Source organism: Betta splendens, chromosome 19 (genome assembly GCF_900634795.4).
Source record: "Betta splendens chromosome 19, fBetSpl5.4, whole genome shotgun sequence".
NCBI lineage: Eukaryota > Metazoa > Chordata > Actinopteri > Anabantiformes > Osphronemidae > Betta > Betta splendens.
The window spans coordinates 8517461-8543364 of NC_040898.2; the positions used below are offsets into that span (position 1 = coordinate 8517461).

A 25904-nucleotide genomic window follows, 5' to 3' on the forward strand; every position below is an offset into this window, starting at 1 on the left:
AGTTTAGGTTTTTTTAAAGACGAAAACAATATCAGCAAATATTGTTTATTCAATCTGTTTTACAGCTTCAGAAACAAATGACTTTTATGCAAGGAAAAAGATGATTCCAGATCCACATCTGCATCAGAATCTGAGAAAATGTCCAACAATTTATTAATTGTATTTGGTGTTGTTCTCCTCCTGCAGCAAACCGATGGTTGAATGAATTCAGGCTCGCGTGCCTTCCATTCATTTGCCTCTCCTCTTTGCCTGTAATGAAAACAATTACTTTAAAATAATGACTAAATCACTAATACAAACGATCAGTCGGAGCGTGGCTGATTTTCCACCTACTGCATTTGTAAAACAGGTCTTCAGCGCTTCAAACTCCTTGGAACACAGGTCTTTTTTCAACTCCTGTCTGCCTGTCGTGGTAGCTGCCACACACTTCCCATACGCTGCTGCCTGTTTAACACAGCCATAAACAAAGTAACACATGTAGAAGACTTCATCGACTGAGATCATCAGCCTTCACCCTCGTCAGCGTTGTCTGGGCTGCTCGCGGCACCTCAGGTCTGACTCGTTACGCTATGAGTTATGACTCGTTTTAGTCCTCACCTCAGTTGTACACTGTGCAAAAAGTTCGGGGAAAATCCGTATTTTCTCTCGACTTCGGCTCCACACATTTGACCCAGACATGGTTCTTGGAGATCAGGATTCAGCAGACGCCCGTTGGTGAATTTGCGTCAACGTAAAGCACGTTTAAGACGGGTCGATAATTCCGCCACCGAGGACCCTTCACACTTTGACGATTTTACTAAAAGACACATATCAAAAAACAGATTTAACAACTCTGTTAAGCATGGAGAACGCCATGTTGTTGACCCTGTCATCAAGGAAACGTCTGTAGAATATTCAGCAAGATAATTCGCGGATTTTCCTGTCAATCAAAGTGCCAGCGCCAGCGTATTAGAACTTGATACGCTGTTTTTCAACTTCCGGTGTACTGTGATAACCAATAGATTTTAAGACTGCTATTTACCTGTATCTGATTGGTTAGCTGTCACCTTGAACCCCGCCCACCTCTGGTGCACTTAGGAAGAAGATGAGTAACCCGCAGCAGGGATTGCTAAATCATGGCAACATTTATGGAACGATTCGCTTTCCTGCAGAAGGTGAGTGCTATTTATTGTGGTTTCTACTTAGTGCAACTCTTAACAGTGGAGCGAGGCGTGTCCGATAAGACTCAGCGTCAGCGGGTCTCGTTGAATGTGTAAAGTTGTGCACCATCTTTAGCCTGTTAGCCTGCTTTGCTAACAACATAAAGATATACATTTTTCTATTACTTGTCATTTTTTTAACTGCAGTGTCGAGTACCCTTTGTATGACGCTATTTGTGAACAGATAATTTAGATTTTCTCTCTATCGTTCCTTTTACTGTAGGTGCCCACTTTAATGAAGGCAACAGCAGATGATGAAAACCCTTGCCCTGGCTACCTTTTCCAGGAGATTGGGAGTATCCTTTCCTACATGGCTTGATTTGATTAAGTTTATGACCTACAGTCACTCAAAAGAACACTTTTACACACATACCATTCCATCCTTAACCTTCGCCACACCGCAGAAATTTCCCATGAGTCTTCAGGATGTGGTCAGTGCTTGCTGGAGTATCTTCTAGAGAGGCTGCAGGTGGAGTCCTGTCATGTCAAACTCAAAGTGAGAGGAGTGTCCTACTGATGTTCCTGTCTATAATCAACCTGCGATGTAGCGTTGTCTGTCCAGTGCTGTTAGTGAGTGACATCGTCCTTCTGGTTTTACAGGTGCTGAAGATCTTTGTCCATCTCTGTGGCCATGGGTCGAACCACTTCCTCACAGAACTCAGAAGGAACTCCACCTTCATTCAGCAGGCATCAGGTTAGCCACAGGTCACGTTTAGCCTCAGCTGACTGTCAACTCTCTGTGGTTTCTCTGTTCATGTTTCATATTTGCCATTGGACATTTCTGTTTTGCCTAGTTTACAGCGGCCCACCTGATCCCATCCATGGCACAGCATTGTACCAAAAAGTCAGAAGTACAGCACAGGTAACTGAGAAGGAACTCCACCTCCATTCGGCAACACTTTATATTGTTGACTACATATGTTATACTTCATATATCTGTAACAGCTTTGCTAACACACATTGTTTTTATTGTGTGTTCAGGAAGTTGCCAAGTTGCTTTTCACAGAGACGTTATCAACCAAAAGTGGCATCTGTCAACTCACTTTAGCCACTGCAACAATAGGTGGGTTATTAAAATTAAAACCTGCTGAAAGATTTGCATTCCAGCATTACGTTGTCATTGAACAAGCTATTAAAGTTATCAATAACTTGTGTTGTTACTGTCTGCTGTGAGGCCCATTTGAAACATAATACTGTACTTTTTGAAGTCCTTGACGTAGTACTGATGGAGTGATCTGTCTTTCTGTTTAGGTATGGGATCTGCAACTTCTAATAGGTCTGGGATGCAGGGCTTTGGGTACAGTCCAGGGAAACAGGCATCAAGTGAGTGATGCATCAGTGCATGCGTGTGTGAGCCCAGTTACAGTTCGTTTCTGTGTAATGCTCTGCATCTTTTATATATAAGTCACCACTGTTCTCTGTAGGTAGTGACTCCATACTGGATAAGATCCAGAAAGCTGCAGAGGTAGTAGCCAGTGCTGTCCTTCCTCCTATTGAGCATCAAGGAATCCGACTCCATGACAACTATTATCGGGCTGTTGTGGCTCCCTCAGCACCTATAGAGGTGGCTGTGCCTGCATGTGCTTATAACGTGCCTGCTCGTACAGCAAAAGGTGAGACATTGCGGGTATGATTAACCTCACTCTTTGCCTTGCTACTTCCAGTTAACTTCACTGTCACGGTACAAACTATCCTGTCTTCATTCCAGCAGTGACCCAACGATGCCCGGGGCAGGTGGGAGGTGGATGGGAAGAGACAGACAGTGGCAACAGCTCCTCTCACAACTCTTCTCAGGACATAACTGCAAATAGTAGGGCCTCTCTGGAGAGTAAGTCTGCAGGTACTGGAAGCCAGTCAGGAGTCAGTAGAGAAAGCAATGGGGACCTATCAGAAAGGTGAAACTTAAATTCTATCTTAGATAACATAATCACAAAATGCTGTTACGTAATACCCTTAAGTAAATTTGTCTTCTTTTTTTTCCTGTGGTTACTATCCTCTATCTGGTCTTCAGGGTGGAAGCTTTGCAACTGGGGGACTGTGGCCAGGAGGTGGCACTTATCAACAAACTGACTGAAGGCTCTAGAGTGTTCCTGTCCAGGGAGGAAAGCCTCCACCTCATCAAAGAGTCAGTGCATTTAAAAAGACTTTTTGCATGCATATGCTGTATTGGATATTATCTTTTAATTTGTTATTTATTCCGTCAGATGTTCCACTCTAAACTGTGAAGTTGTGGTGGAGCTGCTCTCAAGCAAACTTCAAGATCCCTCCAACACCATTAAGATGGTAACAACCATCAAGATTTATTGATAATATTCCTTGTCATATGTTTTTTCACTGCTAATACTAATCTTGTTTTTATCCACTTTTACAGCGAGCACTGTGTGCTATTGCATGCCTCATGACCTCTGACCTTCTGTCTCTGGAACAAATGTTTGACGCCACACAGCGAAGGCTTCGCCAGTTGAGTGAGGGTCCTCCTGGACCGGTGGGAAACAAAGCCACCAAGGTAAAGGACACAGAGAGAATGCTTTACATGTTAACAATGCAATAAACAATGCTTGTAATTAATAATTTTTTTTCAGATCTTGAGGCAATTTGAGGCACTGATGGGTGGACTTCTACAAGCTCAGAAACAGGATACAGCGAAGACTAGCCATCAACGAACAACACCCATATACCCCGACCCTTTATTACCAGTCCACTCTGCTCACACCAGTGCCAACCTGAACCATGTTCAGCCCAGCGCCTTAACTGGAGACGACCCCCAAGAACCAAATCGCCCAGCTTCGCGTTCTGTACTGGCTTTGACTCAGAGAGTCTCTTCAGACAGACTTAATGACACTGAGGACCCTTCCTTCATTCAGCAAGAACCGGTCAGGACTCTTCACATTAAACCCGCAGCTGACAGAAGCTACACACCTCCCTGTGAAGCTGAGAGCAAGCAGGCCCATCTGAAGAAACCGTCCCTGTTCTGTGGTATGGAGCTGGTGACCAAGGGAAGACCCCTGTGTGAAAAGGAATCATCTGCGACAAAGACGGGCACAATGGGTGATGATTTAAAGGAGAACTCAGATGTGCATAACCCTGATGGTAATAAGGTCATTCCAGTTTGTGAATCGGGAGGTAACCAAACAGTATCAGCCTTCACATTTCTCAACTTTTGACCACTGAACAAGTTTTTATAGCTCAAACTGTTAGTTTTAAACCAGTGATGTCATCATATGTATTATTTTCTAAATGTATCTGTTTTTGAGCAAAGAGAGTGATTCAGAACAGTAGTTCCTGAGGTTTATATCAAGCTTCAAGTATGGTTGTCTAAGATAACAGGTTATTACAGATGTCTGATTTATCTCAGGATTTCTTTTAGGTAACAACTGTTACTGCAGCAGGTCCTGAACCTCTGAGGGACAATCCCTCCATTTGTAATTTGCACTAGTTTCTTTTCCTATGAACTCCTAAATCTAGAGCGTGGTCTTCCATCATTTTTGCCACTAAGCTATAATGTCAGAGTTTTAGTTTACAAAATATTTATTATGCCTTTCCTGTATTTATGAGACTATACCCATGAGAGTGGTTGCAGTGTGCACGCCTATATTTAAAAAAAATTGAGGAAATGATTATTAAGAGAGAATTTGTGTTTGGCAAAACTGCGTTTAATGCCGTTGAGCACCAAATTAAAAGCAGATTACCTTCACAGCCCTACCTTCATTATTTTATTAATATTTTAGGTCCGCTCTGTTCTGTGGTGTTAAATACATGTACATACCAAAAATGTGGATTTCCAACATTACAGAGCCACATTGTAATCCACCTATTCACACTGCTGCACACACAAGACAAAAGATTGTTTTTTTTTAAACAGAAACCTAATTAGAAAATACTTAAAATAGACAAGACACAATGTTTAACTGGATTGTTTTAATAATGCTCCTTGGGAGTGAATATGTTGGCCTCCATCTACTTTCTTTGTGAATGGGATCACAACAACTCCCATTTCACATATATAAACACATGACTGGCTTCCCCAGTCAAGAGTAAACAGAATGAGGAGTTATTGAATAAAGTGCTTAACTTTATTTTTGCAAGCACTTACGATTATCATCACACTTTTCTTGTGATTAGCACCAATGAAAATGTCCACACATCAACGCACGCATGTAAAGAGAATGGTACCTCTTTATAAAGTGCACAATGTGCGTGCACGCACACACTAACACACATACACATTGATACAGAAAACCACAGTGGCTGGGCCATGGAAAGGCGGATGTGCTTATGGTCTCAACAAATGGTACATGGCAAGGTGGGGATGAGCCTGTGTGCTCCAAATCTACAGACCATCCCACACATTTCCCGCTTACCCCTGACCCGAGTGTGTGACTTGAGGCTTTCAAGGAGGCGTCACTGTGCCCTGTGCCAGTGATGATGACACTGATGGGCAAGAGACAAAAGGTCAGGAGAGGGGTGACAGGTCACGGTCATGTCGAGCCTGGACGCCCTCTGGTCTGCAGGCTGCTGAAATGCGCCTCCCTCAGAACTCTGTTTATGTAGTCATAAGAGGCATTGCTGCCATCACCATGGAAACCATGTTGCAAGGAGCTGGCAGAGTTTTGAGGCTTTGGGCTAAGGGAATACTGGGTGATGCGGTTGTTGTGGCTCTGGTGTATGCATGGCCTCGCGCTGACTACTATTGGTGTCTCCGGACTACTGATCCCATTGCTGCTGTCGCTGCTGGAAGACTGTACACAGAACAATAATGGGCTCTTAATAGCAGTTCCACTGACGCAGAAGCTATAAATAAAATATTATTTAAAATTTTCAACATGGAATTACAGTAGAACCATGGAAAGGTGTATAAATATACCCAGAAGATAACCATCATCAGACAATCAGATAGAATATTTAAACTTATGTAACTGACTGAAGATCAATTTAAAGATTAACTCGTCTCACCTCCGAGTCTAAATCTGACACGAGCAAGCTGGGACCACCTCCTGACCTCTTGGCCTGAGGACTCAGCTGTCGGTCCTCCTCACTGTCACAGCTACGATGCCTCTTCCTATGCAAACCAGAAATAGAGGTTGAGACTACTGTTCGGTGCACAGGCCTGTGGAGGGAAAATTTTAAGAGAGACGGTGTGACAGCAAGGACGCAGGAAGGGGGAGAGAGATTGGGCCGAGAAAGGCACTGTCAGAAAGGGAGAACATGAAGAGAAACCAAAAATAGCAACATGCACTCAGGCAGTTACACGACGAGACATGTGGCACAGAACACATTTATTATAACACCCAATATGACCTATATAGATAATATTACTTCACTGGAAAATCAGTCTATTGTAATGGTTTAGCTTCTTGTGACTGTATTTTATATAAAATGCTGCAGAACGATAAAGTGGGATTACATGTTACATAACCAGTAGATGCAATGTTCTGCCATAATGAGCACATGTTAATAAGCATTTAAATCTAGTGATACAGGTTATCTATCGCTTACCTGCTATCAGTCAGCATTTCTGCAACGTTGGTGGGTGTTTTTTGGCAAAGAGAAAGGCTGACACTCCTTGTTAGGTGTTTTCTTTTATTAAAAAGCTTTGGATGGGTTACAGGTCCACGACCATGTCGTATGATCTCAGGACGGCAGGCTCGCTCTCTTCTTACCAGGAAGAATAGTACGTCTTACTGAGCTAATCGTTATCTCTGACCGGCTCGCTCTACAAACAGCCTTGTCACTGCTTCGAGTCCGGTCCAGTCCAATCCAACCCTTCCTACGCCTTAGAGGTGGTACAGGCTGCCGCTGGATGTGTAATTGCTAGATACTCTCGTTTACGCAGTGAAATCTCGAGGAGCTCCAGGCATGACAGCACAGGAGGCGAGCTAACCTGCTAGCTGCTACCGCTTAACGGTAGGCTAACTAGCTTACTATGCTATCTCAAAGTTCTTCCGCTTTCGTATACTCGCATCTCGCCATTAGTCGCGGTTAACTCTTGCCTGTACGTGACAGCGGTCACAACAAAGACGGCGAAAAAGCATAAATAAAAGTGTAGCCGATTCTAACGTTGTTTTAAGTTTACCGATACACTCCGCAGTCGTTAGGCGTGACAGTAGCGAACTTGTCTTTGCTGGTCGTCAGCGGAAAGCTCCACCCCAATGTTTACATGACGTCATCCAACCACTTCCGGCATTCAGAACATGGACGACTGCTTGTACACTTTAGGGTTTCAAGCGCATCAATGTATTGTCAAAGAGTTATTTCATAAGCATTAGCAGTAGCATTAGACTAAATCTGAACTATTTCCCCAGTCAGGTAATCTTTCTGTTTTTGCACCTATTTCCATCTGACAGATGGAGGTGATTCAGCGCTCTGCGGACGAACTCCAAACAGCTTTGGTTTCCAAGCGTCAGGACCTGGTTAAACTTTATAGCAAGTACACAAATGAGGAAAAGCGCTTCCTCGAAGAAGGACTCCACCCAGGGCCGTCTCACATTTTCCAAGCCATCACAGTGCTTTCTGACTCAGACTGGATTCCTGCTCATCCAGAAAAGTCTCAGGACTTTGAGAGCTTCTACAGAGACCCCAACCGCATGACTCCCAATGCAAACCACAATACTATTTATATTCAACCTATAGGTGGGTGTGTTTACATCTAGTGCAGCTATGGCCTCTTTTCTTTAGTTGTGTGTCCTTTAGTTGTGATGCAAGACATTATTATTAGTTGATCTCAAATCTCAACATATGCAGGAAACTTAAACGTTTGTGTAACATGTCACATCACAGCTTGAGTATTATTTAGTCCCGTGTTTGTCTAGGTTCCATTGGGGTGGCAGGGTTCCAGACAGACCAGTATGTGGAGTGGCTCAGAGGGTACTGCCAGGCTTTCTTCTATGGGCTTTCTGTAAAGTTGCTGCCCACAGTTTCTGTGGCTGACACAGGATGCGCTTTCAGAGTTAACAGTAACTCACACAATCTTCAGATCCTCACTGGTAATTTTCTATTTATTACATTTGGCTGATTTTTTTTATCAATTCTAATTAGAAACATCAAATTATTAAGAGCACAATCTATTCATCCCCACTGGACTTTTGCTTTTTTGTTATGGTCTTCTCTTGAATTGTAGGTGACCTGCTACAGTTTCTGGGCAAACAGAAACCAGAAGATGCTTTTTGTATTGTTGGAATAACAATGATTGACCTATATCCTAAAGACTCTTGGAACTTTGTGTTTGGACAGGCCTCCCTCAATAGGGGTAAGATAATAATATAGCTAATAAAAAACAGATAATTTCTGTGTTTAATAATGTTATCTGCCTAATAATGGTAAAATACTCCACTACACCGTAGTGTTCTGCAAACTGCTGTTGAAATACTTCAATACTGTTAAATGTGTCATACACATGAGCTGCCACTAGATGGTGCTATGAATAAATACATTATTACACTGTTTGATCTGGCGCTATATAAATAAAATAAATTGTTCCACGACTCTTCACAGGAATTGGCGTTTTCAGCTTTGCAAGATATGATGACAATTTCTACTCCAGAAACTACGCTGGGAGGCTACAGACACAGCTTCAGCCAAAGCCAGGGCACTATTCTGTCTTTGACGGATATTACACTCCACCCATCACCAGCACTCTGCTTCTACGATCCTGCAAGGTTTGCAAAATCACGCTCTTCGACTCCAACCTTGAACTTTCTCCCTAGTTTGCTGATAAAGACGCATACATTTTATTCTGCTATCAGAAACTGGAAACGTACAATTGCTGTTTGCAGACGATGACCCATGAGATTGGCCATATGTTTGGAATAAAGCATTGCCAGTGGTTGAGCTGTGTCATGCAGGGCTCCAACCATCTCGAGGAGTCTGATCGCAGGCCCCTGGATTTTTGTCCCATCTGCCTTCGCAAGCTACAGGTTTCAATCAACTTCAAAATAGCTGAAAGATACAAGGTAGCAAAACAACCATTATTGCAGTAATTAGATGTAATAATAATTAGTTGGCTGATCACCGTGCTGTTCTTTTACTAATATTTTCTCTTCAACGGGTTTGGTCTCACATGCCAAAGTGATCCTGATGGTTTCAGCCTGTTGTCTACACATACGCACTGCACTGAAAGTGCGCTCAGCTGCCTGACATGCCTGAGTTCATGTAGACCTCCTGGGGCAAATTGAACTTTAACCCAACAGGCTGTTCCTTTAGGTGCTGACACACATTGTATACTAAATGTGAATGTTTAAGAGGGACACGTTAAATTTTAACTATAAAAGAAAAATCTCTCCAAAACGTTGTCCACAAGGGCTTTTTGTAAGAGTTCTTGTTTTGCTCATCGATAGTAAATTAATTACATAAAGTTATGAATACATACACTTATATTCATTTATCGTTGCTAGGCCTTACTTCACTGGATGGAGGAGGATCAGAGCCCAGCTGCTGCTTGTTCTTCTGTTCCTAAACCCACTGAAGCCTTCCAGACATCCAAACTGTGGCTTTATCGGTGCTTGGACGTACTGGTAGGATGATGAACTTTACCATTTTCCCATTCAACGGGGTTGAATCTGGACATAATGGAGAATAAGGGGATGTGAGAATACACATGTAGCTTGGGCATGTTTTTTTATATATTTAAAGCAGAATCTTGACATTTATTGTGAACTCACATGATTGGCACACTGTAAATATTTATCCTAAGTTTTCTCGTTTACTTTGTTCTGGAGATGGAAAACTGGAAAAGTCGGTGAATGATCTGACAAATACAAAAGCGCTTTGTCAAAGTAAATGTGTAAAAGAAGAACTATTATACAGTTAAAAGATTTAAATCGCTTTGTGATTGAACTTATTTTTAATATAAAAATATATTTGACATCTTATAATTAATGACACATCAACTTGGTGACAACTTGATTAAAAAAATTTAATTACATGCTCCTGAGTTGTATGTGTTTTCTTAAAAAACGTACAGTCTGTGCAATTTATTGGTATTTCAGCAACATTTGTTTCACAGTTTTTAATAACTTTATGGTAGTAGTAAGTAATTAGTACATCAAGTATGTGAATCTTCCCTCTGGAACATCAAATACTAAGGCACTTCCATCATGATTGATGATCCATTTAAAGACTTCTATGCCCATTCATTCGTATGTCACAATTACTTAACAGCAATTGAATAGTAATAATAATTCTACAGTACTGACTCTAGTAGAACATTATCATTTATCAGGTATGTAAGGCGTTCTCATACATACTGTGATCTAGAGGTTTTTGAGATTGTTGTCAGAAGACCTACAGTGGAAGACAACACATGTCCAACATTCTTTAGCTAATAATTTACAGTCGTATGGCTTCATTCTTTTAATATACTTGTAATGTGTCAACAGCTCAAGCAAAACGGATAACATCCTGGACGTCGCTTGTGGCCCCCATCTGGTTGTGGTCCAAGTCACCATTGACTTTCAAGGAGTCCTGAATATTGTCCGTTCCTTTGTGCGGCTCCAGTACTGGGCTCTGTTCTCCACAGTCCTTGTTCATTTCATGTTGGTCTGGATCCTCTGGGTGTTCTGAGTTTGTCTTATTACAGAGTAACCATCTCTTTGCAGGTTTTACCAAACCCAGGAATATCGCACTCAGTGCCATGCCGGCTGCGAAGGAGTAGAAGGCTGAGCCGTAATTTTTTGTCACGTCCACAATCACACCTGGAGATAGAGCAAAATTCAAAGGAAGCGTTAATTAGGGATCAGGGTACAGAAGTGACTGTGATTACACTGTGAATCACATTTGAGAAGAGTCATCAAATATTTTGTGTTTTACTTAAAAATTTTTTTGAGTAATGATCTAATAATCAAAGTTACATCTTAATCAGATCAGACCCTGGTATAGGTCATGCTGTACATTAATTTTGATTCATATCTAAACTAACTGTTAATGTTTAACATTATGTACAGTAGTATGGTCCTACATCAGTGAAGCAGTCATATTTCTTTCTAAAACGTCATGCCAGATACCAGTCTAACCTCCGAGTGGGGGTCCAGCGAGCCCGGCGAAACTTTGTATAAACACGTAGACGCCAGCGGCTGGAGACATCCTCTCTATGCCCACCACATCATCCTCAGCCAGCATGGGGATGTGAGTGCATGCCACAGTTCCCATAAAGAAGCCATACACCGCGCAGCACACAGCCAGGCCGCAGACCTCCGTAGCCAGAGTAAATCCCACCAGGTCAACAGTCAGTGCAATGATGCATGCCAGAAGAACAAAAAGCTTCTTATCGGCCAACTGCTTCCATGTCAGCACCCACCCGATGGTGAAGCGGCCCACGATTTCAGCCACAGCCATGGTGGAGAGCATGTAGGTGGCACGCTCCACACCTCGACTCGCGCTCAGCTCAATGACGTACAGCTGAGGCGCGAAGAAACCGAGCGTGGCAAAAAGTCCAAACAGAGAGTAGAAAATAAAGCTGGGCTCCCTGAGAACGGAGAAATCGAGTAGTTTGCAGTTCTTTGCAACTATCTTCTCAGCACTTTTTTGAGCTTCCTCATCTTGCACTTCTTGTTTCTCTGCGTCTTTGTCCTTTTTCTCACACTTGTTTGCGAGTTGACTTTCTACTTCCTTCTGCTCTGCCTCTGACCCAGTGTCTTTGTTTAGTAAACTCTTCCCCTCTGGGTAGCCGTTCGCTGTGTCCTTTAAGTCTCCAGTGCTGGACTTTTTGTCCGGACTGCTTGAGGTATTTGGTTGTGTGCGTGAGTCATCCGTTCTTTGGATGTCATCGGTTTCCTGTGTAGTGAGGGCTTCCGCCTCTTTTGAGGATGCGTTGCCATTCATATGGATCTCTTTGGGTTTGATAACGATTGGCCGAAGCAGAACACCACAAATGATAACAGTGCTCTGTAAAGTTCCTATTACTGCCATAGTATGTCGCCATCCAATATGGTCCTTCAGTGCAGAAAAGGCTGGTGGGCAAAAGAATATACCGAGTCAGTAACCATCAACAAAACTTAGTATTTAACAGTGCGCACAAAGCTGTAAACCTGCACTCACCTGGTGCCAGGGCAAAGATGGCCAGAGATTCTCCAGTGGACGCCACAGCTGTGACCAGAGACCGTCGGCGACTGAAGTACTGCGACAGGAGGGACACAGTTGGCAGGAAGGTCAGGCTGTAGCCCATGCCTGCACCGAGGACAAGATGACAAGTGTTTTAAATTAAATTCTGATAAAAGCTAAATAAGCTGCCAAAAACCTAAAAGAAATTCTGTGAATGAGCAATGAGGGAGGCAATACCTGCAATCAATCCATAGGTGATGTACATTTGATTAACAGAGTTGGCAAAGCTGGTGGCAATGGTTCCCACGGTAATGAGTATTCCACCAATCACGACAACAACTTGGAACCCAAGGCGGTTAGTCATCATGGAGGAGAGAGGACCTAAGGTGTAGACAATGCTACTGTCAATAACCAGTTTAATTCTGCATTGTTGCCACAATTTAACCTTAATAGCTCCACTTACCATTGAACGTCATGACAAACACACAGATGGAAACGATCCAGGAGATCCGACTGTTTGTCTCCTGAAACTCGTTCATGAGGTCTTCGAGGAAGATGCCAAAACTCTTGATGATGCCGTAGGAGAAAGCCTCCACAAAGAAGAAGGCCACCGCCACCACCCACCCCCATCCTCCATCAGGGGCCTCTGGGTACACGTTGGGCCCCAGGAAACGCCTCGCCTTTACTCTAAACAACCCCATGACTCTAGACGGAAATGGAGAGAAGGTAAAAAATAATAATAATTAACCATTTTTCAGTCTGACTAGTTGAGTTAAGTGATTAGAGGAGCAACACATGGACCGGAAACAATGGAAGCAGCTGTGAAGCCCTGAGCTTTGTGGATGAAGCGTGAACGCGCATCCCACCTGGATTAGCCCACTTTAGCATAGCTCCTTCAAACAATAGAACCAGCAGCAAGTAGCTGCAAACCCAAACAGCGCTCCTTTACATTAATAGAATACGTATCGTCGAACTCATGCGCGTCACGACTGGAGCTGCGCTCGTCACTTTTCCGGTGGAGATCCGCCGCAGTTCGCCTCTAATTAACGTGACAACAAACTAGCCAGCGTCGATGCCCGTGCGCGCTCCCGTGCCGCGCAGCGTAGCCTGCCGCAGTCAGCATCAAGGTTTGGCCGCGGCGAGGAGAACCTCCGGGTTCGGTGCGGTTCATTTTCGCATGACATGTCGGGTTAGCGCAGACAAGCCCGAACCGGTCCCTGTCTGCGGCTCCAGGAATGACGTGATGCCGTGGGACATCTGATGCTGAGCTCATCCACATGCACCGATGCGGCTTCGTCTCGCTCGCACAGGGCTGGGTCCCATTCATTATTTATGCTTTTGGAGCCTCGAGTAAAATTGGATGTTTTGTGCATCAGCAGCTGGGGACAGTTTTCCAAGCAGACCTGCAGCTGTGAGAGACATAATCTTTCCCCATAGTGTTACTATAAAAGATCAAGACAATGAACCTACTCTGTGTTACTTCTCTTATCTGTTTAATTTTAAGAGACAACACTGAATTCTATTGATTGCCCATGTTGTTATTATCTGGGAGTATTTCATACACCACAAAAGAGAACCTGGCTTTTAAAAGCCTTTTAAAAGTCATTTGATCTATTCACAAATCAGTGTGCAAACAACAACAGCTGACACGGCACAGCTAAAACTTAGCCACCGTGTTATGACGGCCATTGACGCTATAATTTAGCCGTCAATAAAAACGTACAAATGGCAAACAACGATTGAACGTAAAGTTTCCAAATAAAATATTTGATCAGAATTACGTTACTTACTAATAAAACACTTGATTTACTTTAAAACAGGATAAAATACAGACGAAAAGACACGTGTTGTATGTTGCCGGGCTAAATTAAATTTGTAAAAAAATTTCTTATATTTGATGACTTTTTATAACCAGCGGACTGAATGGGGGTGTTTACGCGCGGCTCCGCGATCCGCTCGCGAGGCTGACGCAACGCTGAGACCCGGCGGCAGCGGCGGCTCACGTGGTCTTTGTTCTACTTCACTAACTGCTCCCTAACACTTTGTGAGTACACGTCGGTCGCCGGTTCGACCCGCACAATTAAACCGAACCGCGTCCGACTACGCCTCGAGTCGCGCGCATCCCTCCGTCAAACGCGGCTGTGGCCGTTCCCAATGAATGAGCGTGCGACGTGTTCCGGCCGCGGCTCTTACCTGTGTGCAGCCAGTTTCAGCCGGAATCATGTAGCTCGGCCGACTGTTTTTAGTCACGGTTCGCGCGAAACGACGAACGGGCGAAGTTTGCTCATGTTCTCACGCGCTGGCTCCACGGGTCCGCGCGCACACGGACCTACAGATACCGAGACACGCGTCCGAACACGCTCCGTGCGACAGCGGCGGGCATTTACGAGCCCCCTCCTCCTCCTCCTCCTCCGGCCAGCACCACCGAAGGAAGAGGCTTTAAAGGGATCCGCCTGCTCATAAGCGTCTGCAGACACTCTACGAGCCCCTTTAACTGCTTATCAGCGGGGTAAGTCTGTTGAGTTAAAGCCAGAGTCCGCTGTGTTTCCTCGTAAATCACCCAAAATTTATTTAGATCGTAAATAGAGCGGACACGCAGCGGGTCTGTGACGTGGACGGTGGTCGCGCTCCTGTTTGTCATTAACTCTACCGGATGGGTAGCTTGATCAATATTTCGAACTGATCATAAGTGATTTTTAAATTTAAAGTCACATTTGGCCTATTTTGTCACAATCGATCAGCCAACATAAATAGCTCTATCGCTGATCTTCATAGTCTTGATTTCTACATTATGTTTGATTGGTCTGAAAGTACACAATTGGAGCTGCTGCCGCTGGTTCCGCTTGTTGTTTAACTAGTGAATCTGCAGCGGCGTTCAGGTTCACCTTTTGTCTAAACAGTTACTCTGTAAAACAAACTTTGCCCTTCTTAAAAGTGAGCCCATCGTGCATTCAAGCAAAAACCCGTCCCCCGTGCGTCAGCTTCGTATCGCTCAGGTTTGCGCCGCATCTCATGTTTGTAACCCTGCTTATTAAAACTCTCTGCAGGTTTCGACTCTAAATGGCCGAGGCTCTTTCCCTGTCTCTTCTGCTCGGGACGCTGCTGTGCGGGCTCCTGCTTCACGCCGTCTCCCAGCATAGAGTCAGGGATGAGGAGTCCAAGCAGAAACCCAATTTCATCATCATCCTGGCAGATGATATCGGCTGGGGTGATCTGGACGTTAACCAGCCTGACGGGGATTCAACCAACACGCCGCACCTCAACCTGATGGCAGCGCAAGGTCTCAGGTGGAGACTCTACTAACGTCCTTCATTAATCTGCCCTGATGTCAGTTTGCAGGAAATTGATGCCCTTGGTTGTTTTTCCAGACTGACAGACTTCCATTCGCCAGCATCCACCTGCTCCCCATCCCGCGCCGCCATCCTGACCGGCCGCTACGGCCTTAGAAACGGCGTGACTCATAACTTTGCGGTGGACTCTGTGGCCGGTCTGCCTCTCTCCGAGGTCACGTTACCCCAGCTTCTCCAGGAGGCAGGCTATTACACAGCCATGCTCGGGAAATGGCACCTGGGCCACAATGGGCCGTACAGTCCCGTTAACAGAGGTGAGGTGTGGCTCGTTAATTAGTATAAATAATAATTGGAGAATTGCTCATTCCCAAAAAGAATTGAACAATACAAATTGTAGCATCTGTGTTTAATACATGGAGCAAGAACAGAAGGTGCTGTCGGTCGGTGTTACCTCACCCGTTTCCGAACCTCCGTACTGGATACTTAATCTCCCACACTGTGCAGAATTTCCAGGCACACTGGGACGCTCTGGGTCAGTCCATGCGTCTCGCTGCAGGCAGCAGATATTGCGATATGACACGATTGCTCTTGACACTCGGCCCTGAGCTGACTCGGCGGCCTCCCACCGTTAGCGCTGGAGTGGTCGTCATCGCACGGACACCGCTGCAGTCACTGTGGTCAGGTGCTTTAACATCCTGTGCTCAGATACTGTTTTGCTTACCCCCTACTTTACTTCAGTACCCAGGAACATTCTCTTCACTTTGAATGTAAGAAAATCCTTTGATACTGGTATTACCTTAAGGCCTGCAGGGATATGAATGAAACGCAAATGAAAAGCAAACGTGGTTAAGGTAACGGCTACAGTGTAACATATTTTATAGGATGAACTCATCTTTATTGTGTCTGGTTTTCTGTCCTGGACAGGTTTTGACTACTACCTAGGTATTCCGTACAGTAATGACATGGGCTGTACTGATACACCAGGATATAACCTGCCCCAGTGCCTGCCCTGTGACAGGTTCAGGTACGGATCTGTGCTCCTGTGGTAACAAAGATCTCACTTTGGCATATAGTTTGTCTGTGTTGAACATAATAGAATAAATAGAAATTGTAAACTAAACTTGTCAGACTAAATTGCAAACGTTTCATAACTAATGTTTACCTGTGTTCTGTCACTGGGCTTTTAATACGGAGAGAGAAACTAAAGGATATTTGTGCAGATGACTTATTGATTTTCTCCTTTGTTAACACGATGTAGGTTAAAGAGGAGTGCACATGAAGGCTGTTATTCCAAAGTGGGTCTTCCTCTGATTGAAAACAGCAGCATAGTGGAGCAACCGCTGGACTTGTGGACACTTACCGACCGGTACAAGTCTGCTGCCACCACAATTATACACAAAGCAAGGTACGAATGTGTGACCTACTTAAATGTTTATGCTCGATTTTCCCCGTATCAGATGTTGACGGGGCGCAGACAAATGCACTTTGGATGAGCAGGTCGCCAACCTTTTTAGAGGAACAATTCAAACAGGCTCGAAGAGCTTCAAAACAACATCGTTCTCAAGGCTGTCGATCATCTTAACACATTTTAAGTAGAACAACAACAATAATAATACCTCTGTAATCTGCGTCAAGGAATCAAATGTATTTCCCACTTCCTTGTAGCTGCAGGTGTCAGCTGATGGTAGAAACCTGAAAGTTAACATTCCTACAAGTGATACTGTAGCATTTTAAGCAGCAGTTCCCTACTTTACATCTGTAACGTCTATAAAAACTGTCTTGTGTCATATTTTGCCAAAAGTCATAAAAGCTTTTTGTTTTGTATGTTCCATCATGGTGTCACTTCCATCTTTGCAGAGAGCGAGGACAGCCGTACCTGCTCTACATAGCGCTAGCTCACATGCATGTTCCTCTGTCCCCACCACCCCCTTCAGAGCCCTCCTCCGCCACGTATCATTCACATAATGGCTCCGTTTACACTGCCTGCCTGCGCGAAATGGACAGTCTGGTTGGGGCAGTAAAAAGAGCTTCGGACGACACAGAAAAAGACAATACTCTCATCTGGTTCACTGGTTAGTCCTCATCAACCTTACGAGTGCTACTGTTGTCATGAAGTCCCATCATAGTTAGTATCAGTACTAACTATGATGGGACTATGATAGTAGTTAGTACTTTGTATTTCATTAGGTGACAATGGCCCTTGGGAACAAAAGTGTCAGTACGCAGGAAGTGTGGGACCTTTCACAGGAAAGTGGCAAACCAGCAGAGGTATGAAGACAAACTTTGTGTCTCCTTCCAGGCATCAACGCTACTTTTAATTGCTGCTTATTCTGGACATCATCGTTTGCCTGTGTGTTAGGGGGAGGTTCAGCCAAGCGGACCACCTGGGAGGGAGGCCACAGGGTGCCGACAGTGGCCTACTGGCCTGGACACATTCCTGCGAACGCCACCAGCTCTGCCCTGCTGAGGTTCCTATAGGGATAACTTTAAATCATCTACTTTCTTAGAAACTGTATGTCATATGGCGTATTTCATATCCATTAGACAGATATGTGCATTTAATCTTTGCTCTAGGAATGTGTCAAGTTGAATGAGCCTGTCATATAGCAGTTCTCTTAACCGATCAAGAAGTCAAAAGATATTAGCTAAATGAAATTCATACCCATCCCTCCTCCTGTCTACACTCCACTGCAGTGGTATGGACATCTTTCCCACCCTCCTGTCGCTGGCAGGCGTAACTCCCCCCTCAAGCAGACGATATGATGGCATTGACGCCACAAATGTCCTTCTGCAGAGTCAACACACCGGTCATGAGGTACTAACTGTATTTACTGCTAGTTTTCCTTGGTTTCATACTCGGGTTGTCATTGGGGGCATCCAGAGTCTGCCTGCAGTAAATAGTTCTGTTGTTTTGGTGCAGTTTCTCTTCCATCCTAACAGCGGGGCTGCAGGGAGGTTTGGTGACCTTCAGGCGGTTCGCACTGGGAAACACAAAGCTTTCTACATGACGGGTAACGTTAACAGGTCACAGATGTAATCGTATTGCTATAATTAGAACTGTCACAGAGCTAACGTCAACATTGAGATAACACGTTCTTATATACATCTATTCACACTGTAGGGTTTTGCCCAGTCATTATGGTAGAGAATAAACAGGAAATCCTGTCAACCGGATGATAGCGGGCTGTCGAGTGTGCAGACATGCAGTCTAAGCATGACTTTCTGACTCTTAGGATTCTAGATATTATCTTTGTTTGTTTATGCCTTAGTAGGATAGCTTTTCATAGCGGAGACGCTGACAGGAAGCATGAGGAGAGGGACTCATTAGTGGAATAACTTCAATAAAATAGATTTTATAGGAGTTCATGTTATGGCTAAAATACACAAACGTTGCTGGTCTTTTGTAGGTGCAGCTGAGTCGTGTGGCGGTGCAACGGGCAAACATCAGCTCCATGACCCACCACTGATATTCGATTTAGAGCGTGACAAGTCTGAGGAGACACCCCTGGACGCCAGGACACCTGAGTACAAGGCGATAGCTGAGCGCGTTGCCCGCAGGAGGGAGGAGCTTTTGTGGGACATCGCCACCGACGCGTCGGCGTCCACAGCAGACTACAGCGTAGACAAATCAGCTGCACCCTGCTGTGATCGAACGCAGGCTGTTTGCCGGTGCCACACACTGGGCTGAGGGTCAGTAAACCACAATGAACCCCACTCGCACAAAAGCTCAAAGACGATCACACAGACATTCATAGAAATCTCTCCCCTAAAGTCCGCAGCTGGGTGTCTGCGGAATATGTTGTGTGGGAGGTTCAATGTCCAGATGCAGCAGGAGCTGTGCAAACAAATAGAGTAAATAGAAGCAAGTCAAACCATGGCCAGTTATGGGTTGTTCGGTGTAAAGTCTGCTACTGGGGTCAAATCGATCCAGCCGTGAAAAAGTGATGATGCTGTTTGTTAAATCAAAACCAGACAGTGCAGAGGTTGAGTCAGTTATCGGCTTTAATGAGTCTCTGGTGTAGTGTCTAGTACTGCACTGCTCAATGCAGTGTATGGGAGTCCTAACAGTGCCACCTTTTGGCAAATACGATGCTATGACCATGTTACTTAAAACAACAGTACTATATATAAATGTTACTTATGTACACATTATACACACTTTAAAAATCCTCAATATATATATCTACGCATGGTAAGTCTATGCGTTGATGTGTAATTCCTTAAAGGTTTTGCAATAAAATATTTAATACACCAAAGTAATATTGACGTACATGTTAACATATTCAGCATCATATAATAAAAGCGTCTTCAAGATATCGCTGAAATTCAAGGACGTGTAACTTCGTCACGTACAGCCCGCCGTCAAGCCTCCAGATATATGATCAGGTTACGATCGTGACGCTGTAGGTTTTCAGTCTCGTCTGTCGCTACCATAATTAGCATCACAGCTGCATCTGCAAGTCATTTAATACTGACTGCAAGTATCATGATTTAAATAGTGTATCACGCTTCAGACATTTTTTTCTCCTTTACTCCTTCTTTCTGTGACACCTTTAATGCCCTCTGGCCTGATTGACAATAATGCCCTTGATAAAGGGGCTCAAACAATAGTTATTCCTTATTGTTGTACATACCAGAAACGTTTTAAGAGTTTAGATTAAAAGGTAAGAAGAATGCTAAAACTGACCTCTCAGATGACTCATCTCCCCTTTTTAAGGGCATTTTTGTGAATTTGGTTCCTGGTTGCTCTACAAAGGCTGCAGAATAGGCCCACCTGTTGTCTATTGTGTCTCTACTACCTTGTAATATTCCTCCTTACTTTTATTCATTAGTAAAAAAAATAAAATAAAAACAGAAATCCTGGAGTTATTTGGAACTCTTCAACATTTGTGTCAAAAGCAAAATGCTTAAGATGTTCTGAGGCTTCTTTTTTCTTTTTTTTAGAGTGTTCCATTGAAAAAGGGAAGGATGCAGGATACTGAAACACCAGGAAGATTTGACCCTAGGCCAGCAGGGACACATTGGAAAATTAGGCTGCTACAATGTCTCAACATGTTGGAAATACTTTGTGTCCATTGCTCCTGTTTGAAACCAGTGGGTGAGGTTGTCATACGAGGACAGGAGGGTCCATGAAGGGGACGGTTTGGTCAGTTACTGTGTTTGCCGACTGGAGGAAACTCGTTCTCGTCATCCAAGCAAACGGGGCCTTCAGCAAATTCGTGCTCAGGGATGACTTCGCCCTTCTGGGCTCCACCATCCTCAGAGTAGCCTAGGGAGAGAAGAAAGGTTCCAGAGAAACGTTCCACTTTTGGCCACTTCTGTGTATGAAGTTTTTACGTTCTTAAACGTCTACTTAAAACAACCCAACAACACACATTTTCCACAGTGCAGCATCCCCTCTTAACACCAGTCTGCAAACATCTGGTAACTAAGGAAACCAGCTGCTCGAGGTTTGGGAAAGGAATGTTGCTGTATACTTAGGAATCTAACTGCTACAGTCCAGGGTCCTCTGCAGTCAGGCACATCATCACACAGACAATGTACGAAGTTCCTAGTGCTTATGTAGAGAGGAATCATACCCATGAGAGTGGTGGAGGAAGGTGGTGTTGAAGGAAGAGCCACAGTGGCAGCATATGATTGACTGGCTGGTTGGGGAGAGACTTCTTCCGATTTCTCCTCTTCCCTTTGTTCCACCTGCTCGTCACCAGAGTCAAACATCCTGCAGGACCAAAGTCAGTGAAATGAACGTAGTCATTTGTTAGCCTTTACCCTGAATTTAAACACTGTTAATATTGTAAAACAAATGCAAAGTGAGTGCACAGTATTTTTGATATTATTGTCATTTTATGTCCGTTTTTTTAAATATAAAGTTTCTTATCGGCTCTATATGGTTTTGAGCCCTATTATTAAGCAGACTTAATGTTAGAGAAACACACCTGTGTTTTTGAACAAGGACACACTCGCCTCCATCCTGTGGATCCACATTGTAGATGTAAAGATACCCGTCGGAGGAAGCCACCAGGAGTCGGGGGAGCTTCTGAATCCTAAAAGGCACAAGATGCGAATGAACACATGAATGCGCCTTAAATAACACTCCTCTCTATCTACACGGCGCCTTACGTAGCCAGGGCACAGATGTTCTTCAAGCCAAACATGTTGAGTCGCACGGTGGCGAAGGCTCTGTCCTGATGCATCATGTCTGACACCTGGGTGGGCAAGTAGGTGCTGGCTGCTGTGAACATTTTCCCCACATACTGGGACCATGTGGGAGATTCCTCCTCGTGACTGGAAAGAAGATGATGATGGGTCATAGCTGTATATGTTCAACAAACCACATTGCTGTACATTAGAAATGAAGCAAAAGATGCTTTGATTTTTTTGGAGGAAAAAGACCAAATTCCTTATAGGTCCTTATAATTCATTTAAAAAAAAACTCTGAAATAAGATGCCAGGGTTTGATTTGATCTGTGGACAGTCCACGCTACTTAGTCAAACACTTGATGGTCTTTACCTGCTGCTCTAAGTCAGACAGTGAGTGTTTACCTGGGGCTGTGCTGCTCCAGTTTGAAGATGTGGACCGTTTCAGTGTTGCTGGAGGCGCACAGGAACTGTGCATCTGCACTAAAGGACAATGAACTGATGCTAACATATCTGGCACAGAGACAACAGACAGAGGAGAACACGCCGATTAGAAGTATATATTTTTATTGGAAACCTAACAATTAGGTAGATTGGTTAAAAAACACTAACCTTTTCATCCCTCGCCGAAATTCAAACAGTCTCTGTCCTTCAGGAATGCTGAAGACCCTAATAACAGTGCCCTGTAGAGGACAAACTGCTCAGATAGGGCTGGCTGGGCAATAAGACACAAGGAAGGATAAAAGGAATCAAGTGCTCACCTTCTCTGAAGCGCTGGCCAGCTTTGTGCCAGAGGCATTGAAGGTGAGGGCTGCCAGGGGACTGTCATGGGCTTGGATGAGCGTCACAGTGCTCTGAAGAGGCAAACAAGTGCTTTCTAATGAGCCGGGCTGCTTCTCCCCGTGGGTTTTCAAAGAGTCACGACAACAGCTTTACGTTTTCTTTGTTGCTGTGCTAAGAGCGGACAGTCTCACCAGGTTATTGGCATCGTAAACTGTGATCTCTCCGATGGTGGAGCTGCCAGGGTACGCGAGGTAGGAGTTACCCTGGTTGACAGAGAGGGCGCAGAGACCTGCGAGGCAGAACAACAGTGCTTTATATCGTTCACTTTAACCTTGTTTCATCAGCTAGCTGTTCTTTTCATTAGGTCTGCACTGGCTGCTACACTGGACGTCAGTGTTCAATCTGAATCTTAATATTACCTGAGGGGTTGGTGGGTGTGTTGAGCAGGGTCTTGAGGAGTTTCATGTCTTTTATATTGTGAATGTAGATGGACTCCTCCAGGCACACGACCAGCCGCTGGCGTAGACATGGGAGGTGACGGAAACAAAGCAGTTACCACCACACGACGGATGTGATTCACAGGCATGGGGGGATCTGATTTATGCTCGTACCTGTCTGTTGAGCCTGACAGAGAGGATGTTGTTGGAGTAGCTGTAGTTACAAATCTCTGTGCCCTTCTTGAAGTGGTAGACGTTCATGCGGCGAGGCATGGACAGACTGACCACCACCACCAGACTACTGGAGAAAAGTCGCTCCACTATATAGACATCGGGACACTCAACTAGAAGACAGACATAAACCATACATCATATCGCAGCTCATATAACCAACGATAATTAAATATGCTCAAAAATGTAAAGAACCGATTTGTACAAACCATTTTCTGCACTATGCTAAACTCTTACCTCCTTCATGGATGCAGTCCAGTTTATCCACAGCAGTGACTGAGAAAAGCCAGTAGCCAGTTTTGGTTCCCACTGACAGAGAGCTAAAATGCAGACCATCCAGTTAGCCAACATCCACCATTCTTACAGTACAGATGAAACTGTAATTACAGTGAACCGTACTCTCACTCTCACACTCACAATTTTGACATGGCATTATATACATATAACATCAACTACTGTCACATAAACAAATCTGCTGAAAAGGAGCAGCATACTATTGAAATACCTCAACTACTGTAATATAGAGTTCTAATGCAATGAATGGAAGCACTGGTCCTGTGTTTACTTTTAGGAAATGATGCAGAGGCCGCGTGATCATAGCGTGGTTACAATATGTGACAACTCTGTTACAGTTGTGATGTGATCATGTGATCTTACATGTGATCAGATTATAACTAATGGGTCCCAGAGCATTGACAGAAAACAGTTCAACCCCCTCTCCTATACAGGGATCAGACCCACCGCCACTCTTCGCTGTACTCATTTTAATTCCCGTTTTTTAACCTCGTTCTGCTCATGTGAATGAGCAGAACGTTCGGTTGTTGTTCTTATATTCTCATCCTTCTGTGTCATTGTGTCTGACTTGGTGCTCGTTTCGCAACATTCAATCTACCTTCAACCTATGTTATCTTGTTTGGACATCATAGCCATATTTCACTTTCCATTAAGTATGTCAACTGACATATTTTATGACAGCTGGACATGAGGCCAACATGATGGTGTAGAGCTGCAGTTAAGGCTGCATGTTGACTCCTCCTTAGTTCTACAATCAAACCCAGGTGTTTGTTTAAGGGGGCTCATGTGACTGAAGCATTGGGTTTGTATGTTAATTTGTTGTTTGTTCTCTCCTGCTCGAATTTATTGACAGTCTCCTAAAGGTAAAGTGTGAAGTTACTGGGCAGGCAAAAAATCTCAGGAAATTATATTTGTAGAGCTATTTTATACTGTTATAATAACATATTAATGACATTTTGGATTTTCCAGTTGTTTAATTTTTACTCTTAGTAACCACACTGTTATTTATTATTAGATATCAAGTACATAAGCATGTAAGAGCTGTGCTATAGGCACACAAATAGCTCTGTTACAAGAACACTGAATAAAACTTGAACATCATATCATACCAAACTTAAAAGTTTACTTACCAACTGTATACTTTAATGTGCAACAGGCCTTGAAAATAACAAAGGGGCCTACTTTCCTCCCGGCTGCCCGGGACGTATGTTAAGTATACAACATAATTTAAATAGCTTGGTTTGGTTTGGAGCGCTCACAGACCCCAGACCACACTCAGTGCTTTGCTACGAAGCCCAAAATAAGAACCAGAGCGTCTGAATGCGACTAAAAACAATTATGCAACAATCAGCTGCATCACGGAGATTGGGTTAATGCATCGCCCAGCCCGCAGGTCGCTTACGTGATGTCCTGGTTGAACGAGGCACAGATGAAGGCTCTGTGCAGTCCGGGACCCTCCGGTGCGTCCTGGGACTCCATCCGAGAGGCCAAAATCCCTCTTCTTTCGCCGGTCGAGGTCGGAGGCCTTGGGTTCGGGTCGATCCCAACCGGAACCCGCTTCCCCTCCTCTGCTTACCGACTCCAGGCGCCACGCTCACACTCCTCAGGCAAAGGAATGTCCGGACAGACTAGCTCAAAACGCACACATTGCACAATGAGCGAAGTATCCTGAATGTAGTCAGGCGAGATAGACGGCGACTCCGCAATGAACCTCTATATTCTGTATGGTCGACGCTGCCTTTTTTGCGCTAACTTCCAATATTCATATAGCAAAACAAAAACAGCTGATGGGAGGATACATCACGCTGAGCCGCATTGTTATTGGCTGACGGCAAGATGTCACCTCCTCTTTTTGGTTATTTCGATTGGTCTAGTTGTTTAAAGCATCCGATATATTTGACACCCTAGCCGTCAGTCAAAGAAGACCCACCTTTTTTGATGCCTAATCTGTTGATTGGCCAATTGTTCTTTCAGTCTTGTCACGAGGAATTGTTTTGGTGTTTTCATTGGATAAAGTCTATGCACCTATTTTTTTACTGCCTGTTCTGCGACACATCATCGACCTGAGAAATGTTTAACAGCAGACGACTTTATCACTTAATGTTTCATTGTTATTTGACAAACACGCACAAAAAACAATATTAAATGATTCTAAAATCATAATGTTTTTGATCTCAGTCTATATTAAAGAAAACTGTGCGCAATTGATACTGAAACCTGTTATTTAAATGTTCTGCTCCCTAGAGAGGAAAGAGAGAACGTTTCACTAAAGTCCCAAAAGTACTTTCTCTGGGGAGTTCACTTTAGATTTTTTTGTTTCCTCCTAAGGCATTTGTTCTCATGGTATCACAAAATAGAAGAATATTTGGTCACATTGATACACTGAAAACTGCAGCGAAACACTGGTTTTCTTGCGTCTCCAAGTAAAGACAACTCAGAGAGATTCCTGTAATCAGATTATTATAAATCAACTATCAATCGTTTTTTTCTCAACTATT

General features: G+C 44.0%; 7 protein-coding genes across 15 annotated transcripts; 3 read left to right on the forward strand and 4 right to left on the reverse strand.

Moving 5' to 3' along the window:
- Positions 1–29: 29 nt before the first annotated feature.
- ndufaf8 (NADH:ubiquinone oxidoreductase complex assembly factor 8) lies at positions 30–895 on the reverse strand. Its single transcript, XM_029135377.3, has 3 exons — positions 598–895; positions 334–444; positions 30–249 (listed from the first exon to the last, which is right to left on the reverse strand). The coding sequence occupies exons 1-3, from the start codon at positions 676–678 to the stop codon at positions 229–231; spliced, it is 213 nt and encodes a 70-aa protein (XP_028991210.1). The 5' UTR covers positions 679–895; the 3' UTR covers positions 30–228.
- Positions 534–4893, forward strand: tepsin (TEPSIN adaptor related protein complex 4 accessory protein). 3 transcript variants are annotated; one of them, XR_008693130.1, is made up of 15 exons: positions 534–552; positions 1078–1154; positions 1423–1495; positions 1604–1695; positions 1800–1893; positions 1994–2061; positions 2181–2262; positions 2451–2522; positions 2624–2812; positions 2911–3094; positions 3211–3324; positions 3404–3482; positions 3571–3705; positions 3782–4444; positions 4487–4893. XR_008693130.1 is itself a non-coding variant. In XM_055504090.1 (14 exons), exons 2-14 carry the CDS (start codon positions 1116–1118, stop codon positions 4361–4363), a joined length of 1806 nt encoding a protein of 601 aa, XP_055360065.1. In that variant the 5' UTR covers positions 534–552; positions 1078–1115; the 3' UTR covers positions 4364–4893. The 3 variants fall into 3 exon arrangements, 1 of the variants encoding a protein (XP_055360065.1); XR_008693129.1 differs by having other exon boundaries at positions 535–552; positions 2908–3094; XM_055504090.1 differs by having other exon boundaries at positions 2908–3094; positions 3782–4893.
- A 209-nt stretch (positions 4894–5102) lies between these two features.
- Positions 5103–7319, reverse strand: si:dkey-21c1.1 (uncharacterized protein LOC100150256 homolog). The gene is made up of 3 exons (XM_029135376.3): positions 6696–7319; positions 6153–6258; positions 5103–5938 (listed from the first exon to the last, which is right to left on the reverse strand). Exons 1-3 carry the CDS (start codon positions 6710–6712, stop codon positions 5678–5680), a joined length of 384 nt encoding a protein of 127 aa, XP_028991209.1. The 5' UTR covers positions 6713–7319; the 3' UTR covers positions 5103–5677.
- LOC114846441 (archaemetzincin-2) lies at positions 7309–11673 on the forward strand. Of its 4 annotated transcripts, XM_029135372.3 has the most exons (8): positions 7309–7433; positions 7544–7829; positions 8009–8182; positions 8317–8445; positions 8691–8854; positions 8942–9148; positions 9590–9709; positions 10574–11673. In XM_029135372.3, the coding sequence occupies exons 2-8, from the start codon at positions 7544–7546 to the stop codon at positions 10589–10591; spliced, it is 1098 nt and encodes a 365-aa protein (XP_028991205.1). In that variant the 5' UTR covers positions 7309–7433; the 3' UTR covers positions 10592–11673. The 4 variants fall into 4 exon arrangements, with proteins under 4 accessions (XP_028991205.1, XP_028991207.1, XP_028991208.1 ...); XM_029135374.3 differs by having other exon boundaries at positions 7387–7829; positions 8942–9112; XM_029135373.3 differs by having other exon boundaries at positions 7393–7829; positions 8972–9148.
- On the reverse strand, positions 10097–12934 carry LOC114846437 (monocarboxylate transporter 7). Its single transcript, XM_029135366.3, has 5 exons — positions 12697–12934; positions 12471–12614; positions 12231–12359; positions 11207–12142; positions 10097–10888 (listed from the first exon to the last, which is right to left on the reverse strand). The coding sequence occupies exons 1-5, from the start codon at positions 12932–12934 to the stop codon at positions 10575–10577; spliced, it is 1761 nt and encodes a 586-aa protein (XP_028991199.1). The 3' UTR covers positions 10097–10574.
- On the forward strand, positions 12830–21409 carry arsg (arylsulfatase G). 3 transcript variants are annotated; one of them, XM_055504091.1, is made up of 12 exons: positions 12830–12959; positions 15281–15520; positions 15602–15837; positions 16448–16547; positions 16782–16928; positions 17381–17595; positions 17711–17791; positions 17883–17991; positions 18218–18338; positions 18444–18534; positions 18931–19213; positions 20468–21409. In XM_055504091.1, the coding sequence occupies exons 2-11, from the start codon at positions 15294–15296 to the stop codon at positions 19209–19211; spliced, it is 1608 nt and encodes a 535-aa protein (XP_055360066.1). In that variant the 5' UTR covers positions 12830–12959; positions 15281–15293; the 3' UTR covers positions 19212–19213; positions 20468–21409. The 3 variants fall into 3 exon arrangements, with proteins under 3 accessions (XP_055360066.1, XP_028991201.1, XP_028991200.1); XM_029135368.3 differs by lacking the exon at positions 12830–12959 and adding an exon at positions 14133–14277; XM_029135367.3 differs by lacking the exon at positions 12830–12959 and adding an exon at positions 14602–14742.
- Positions 19508–25207, reverse strand: wipi1 (WD repeat domain, phosphoinositide interacting 1). Of its 2 annotated transcripts, XM_029135371.3 has the most exons (12): positions 24809–25201; positions 23350–23432; positions 23056–23225; positions 22864–22960; positions 22636–22733; positions 22423–22515; positions 22274–22344; positions 22067–22174; positions 21644–21808; positions 21460–21567; positions 21103–21242; positions 19508–20792 (listed from the first exon to the last, which is right to left on the reverse strand). In XM_029135371.3, the coding sequence occupies exons 1-12, from the start codon at positions 24883–24885 to the stop codon at positions 20671–20673; spliced, it is 1332 nt and encodes a 443-aa protein (XP_028991204.1). In that variant the 5' UTR covers positions 24886–25201; the 3' UTR covers positions 19508–20670. The 2 variants fall into 2 exon arrangements, with proteins under 2 accessions (XP_028991204.1, XP_028991203.1); XM_029135370.3 differs by having other exon boundaries at positions 19508–21242; positions 24809–25207.
- Positions 25208–25904: the final 697 nt, after the last annotated feature.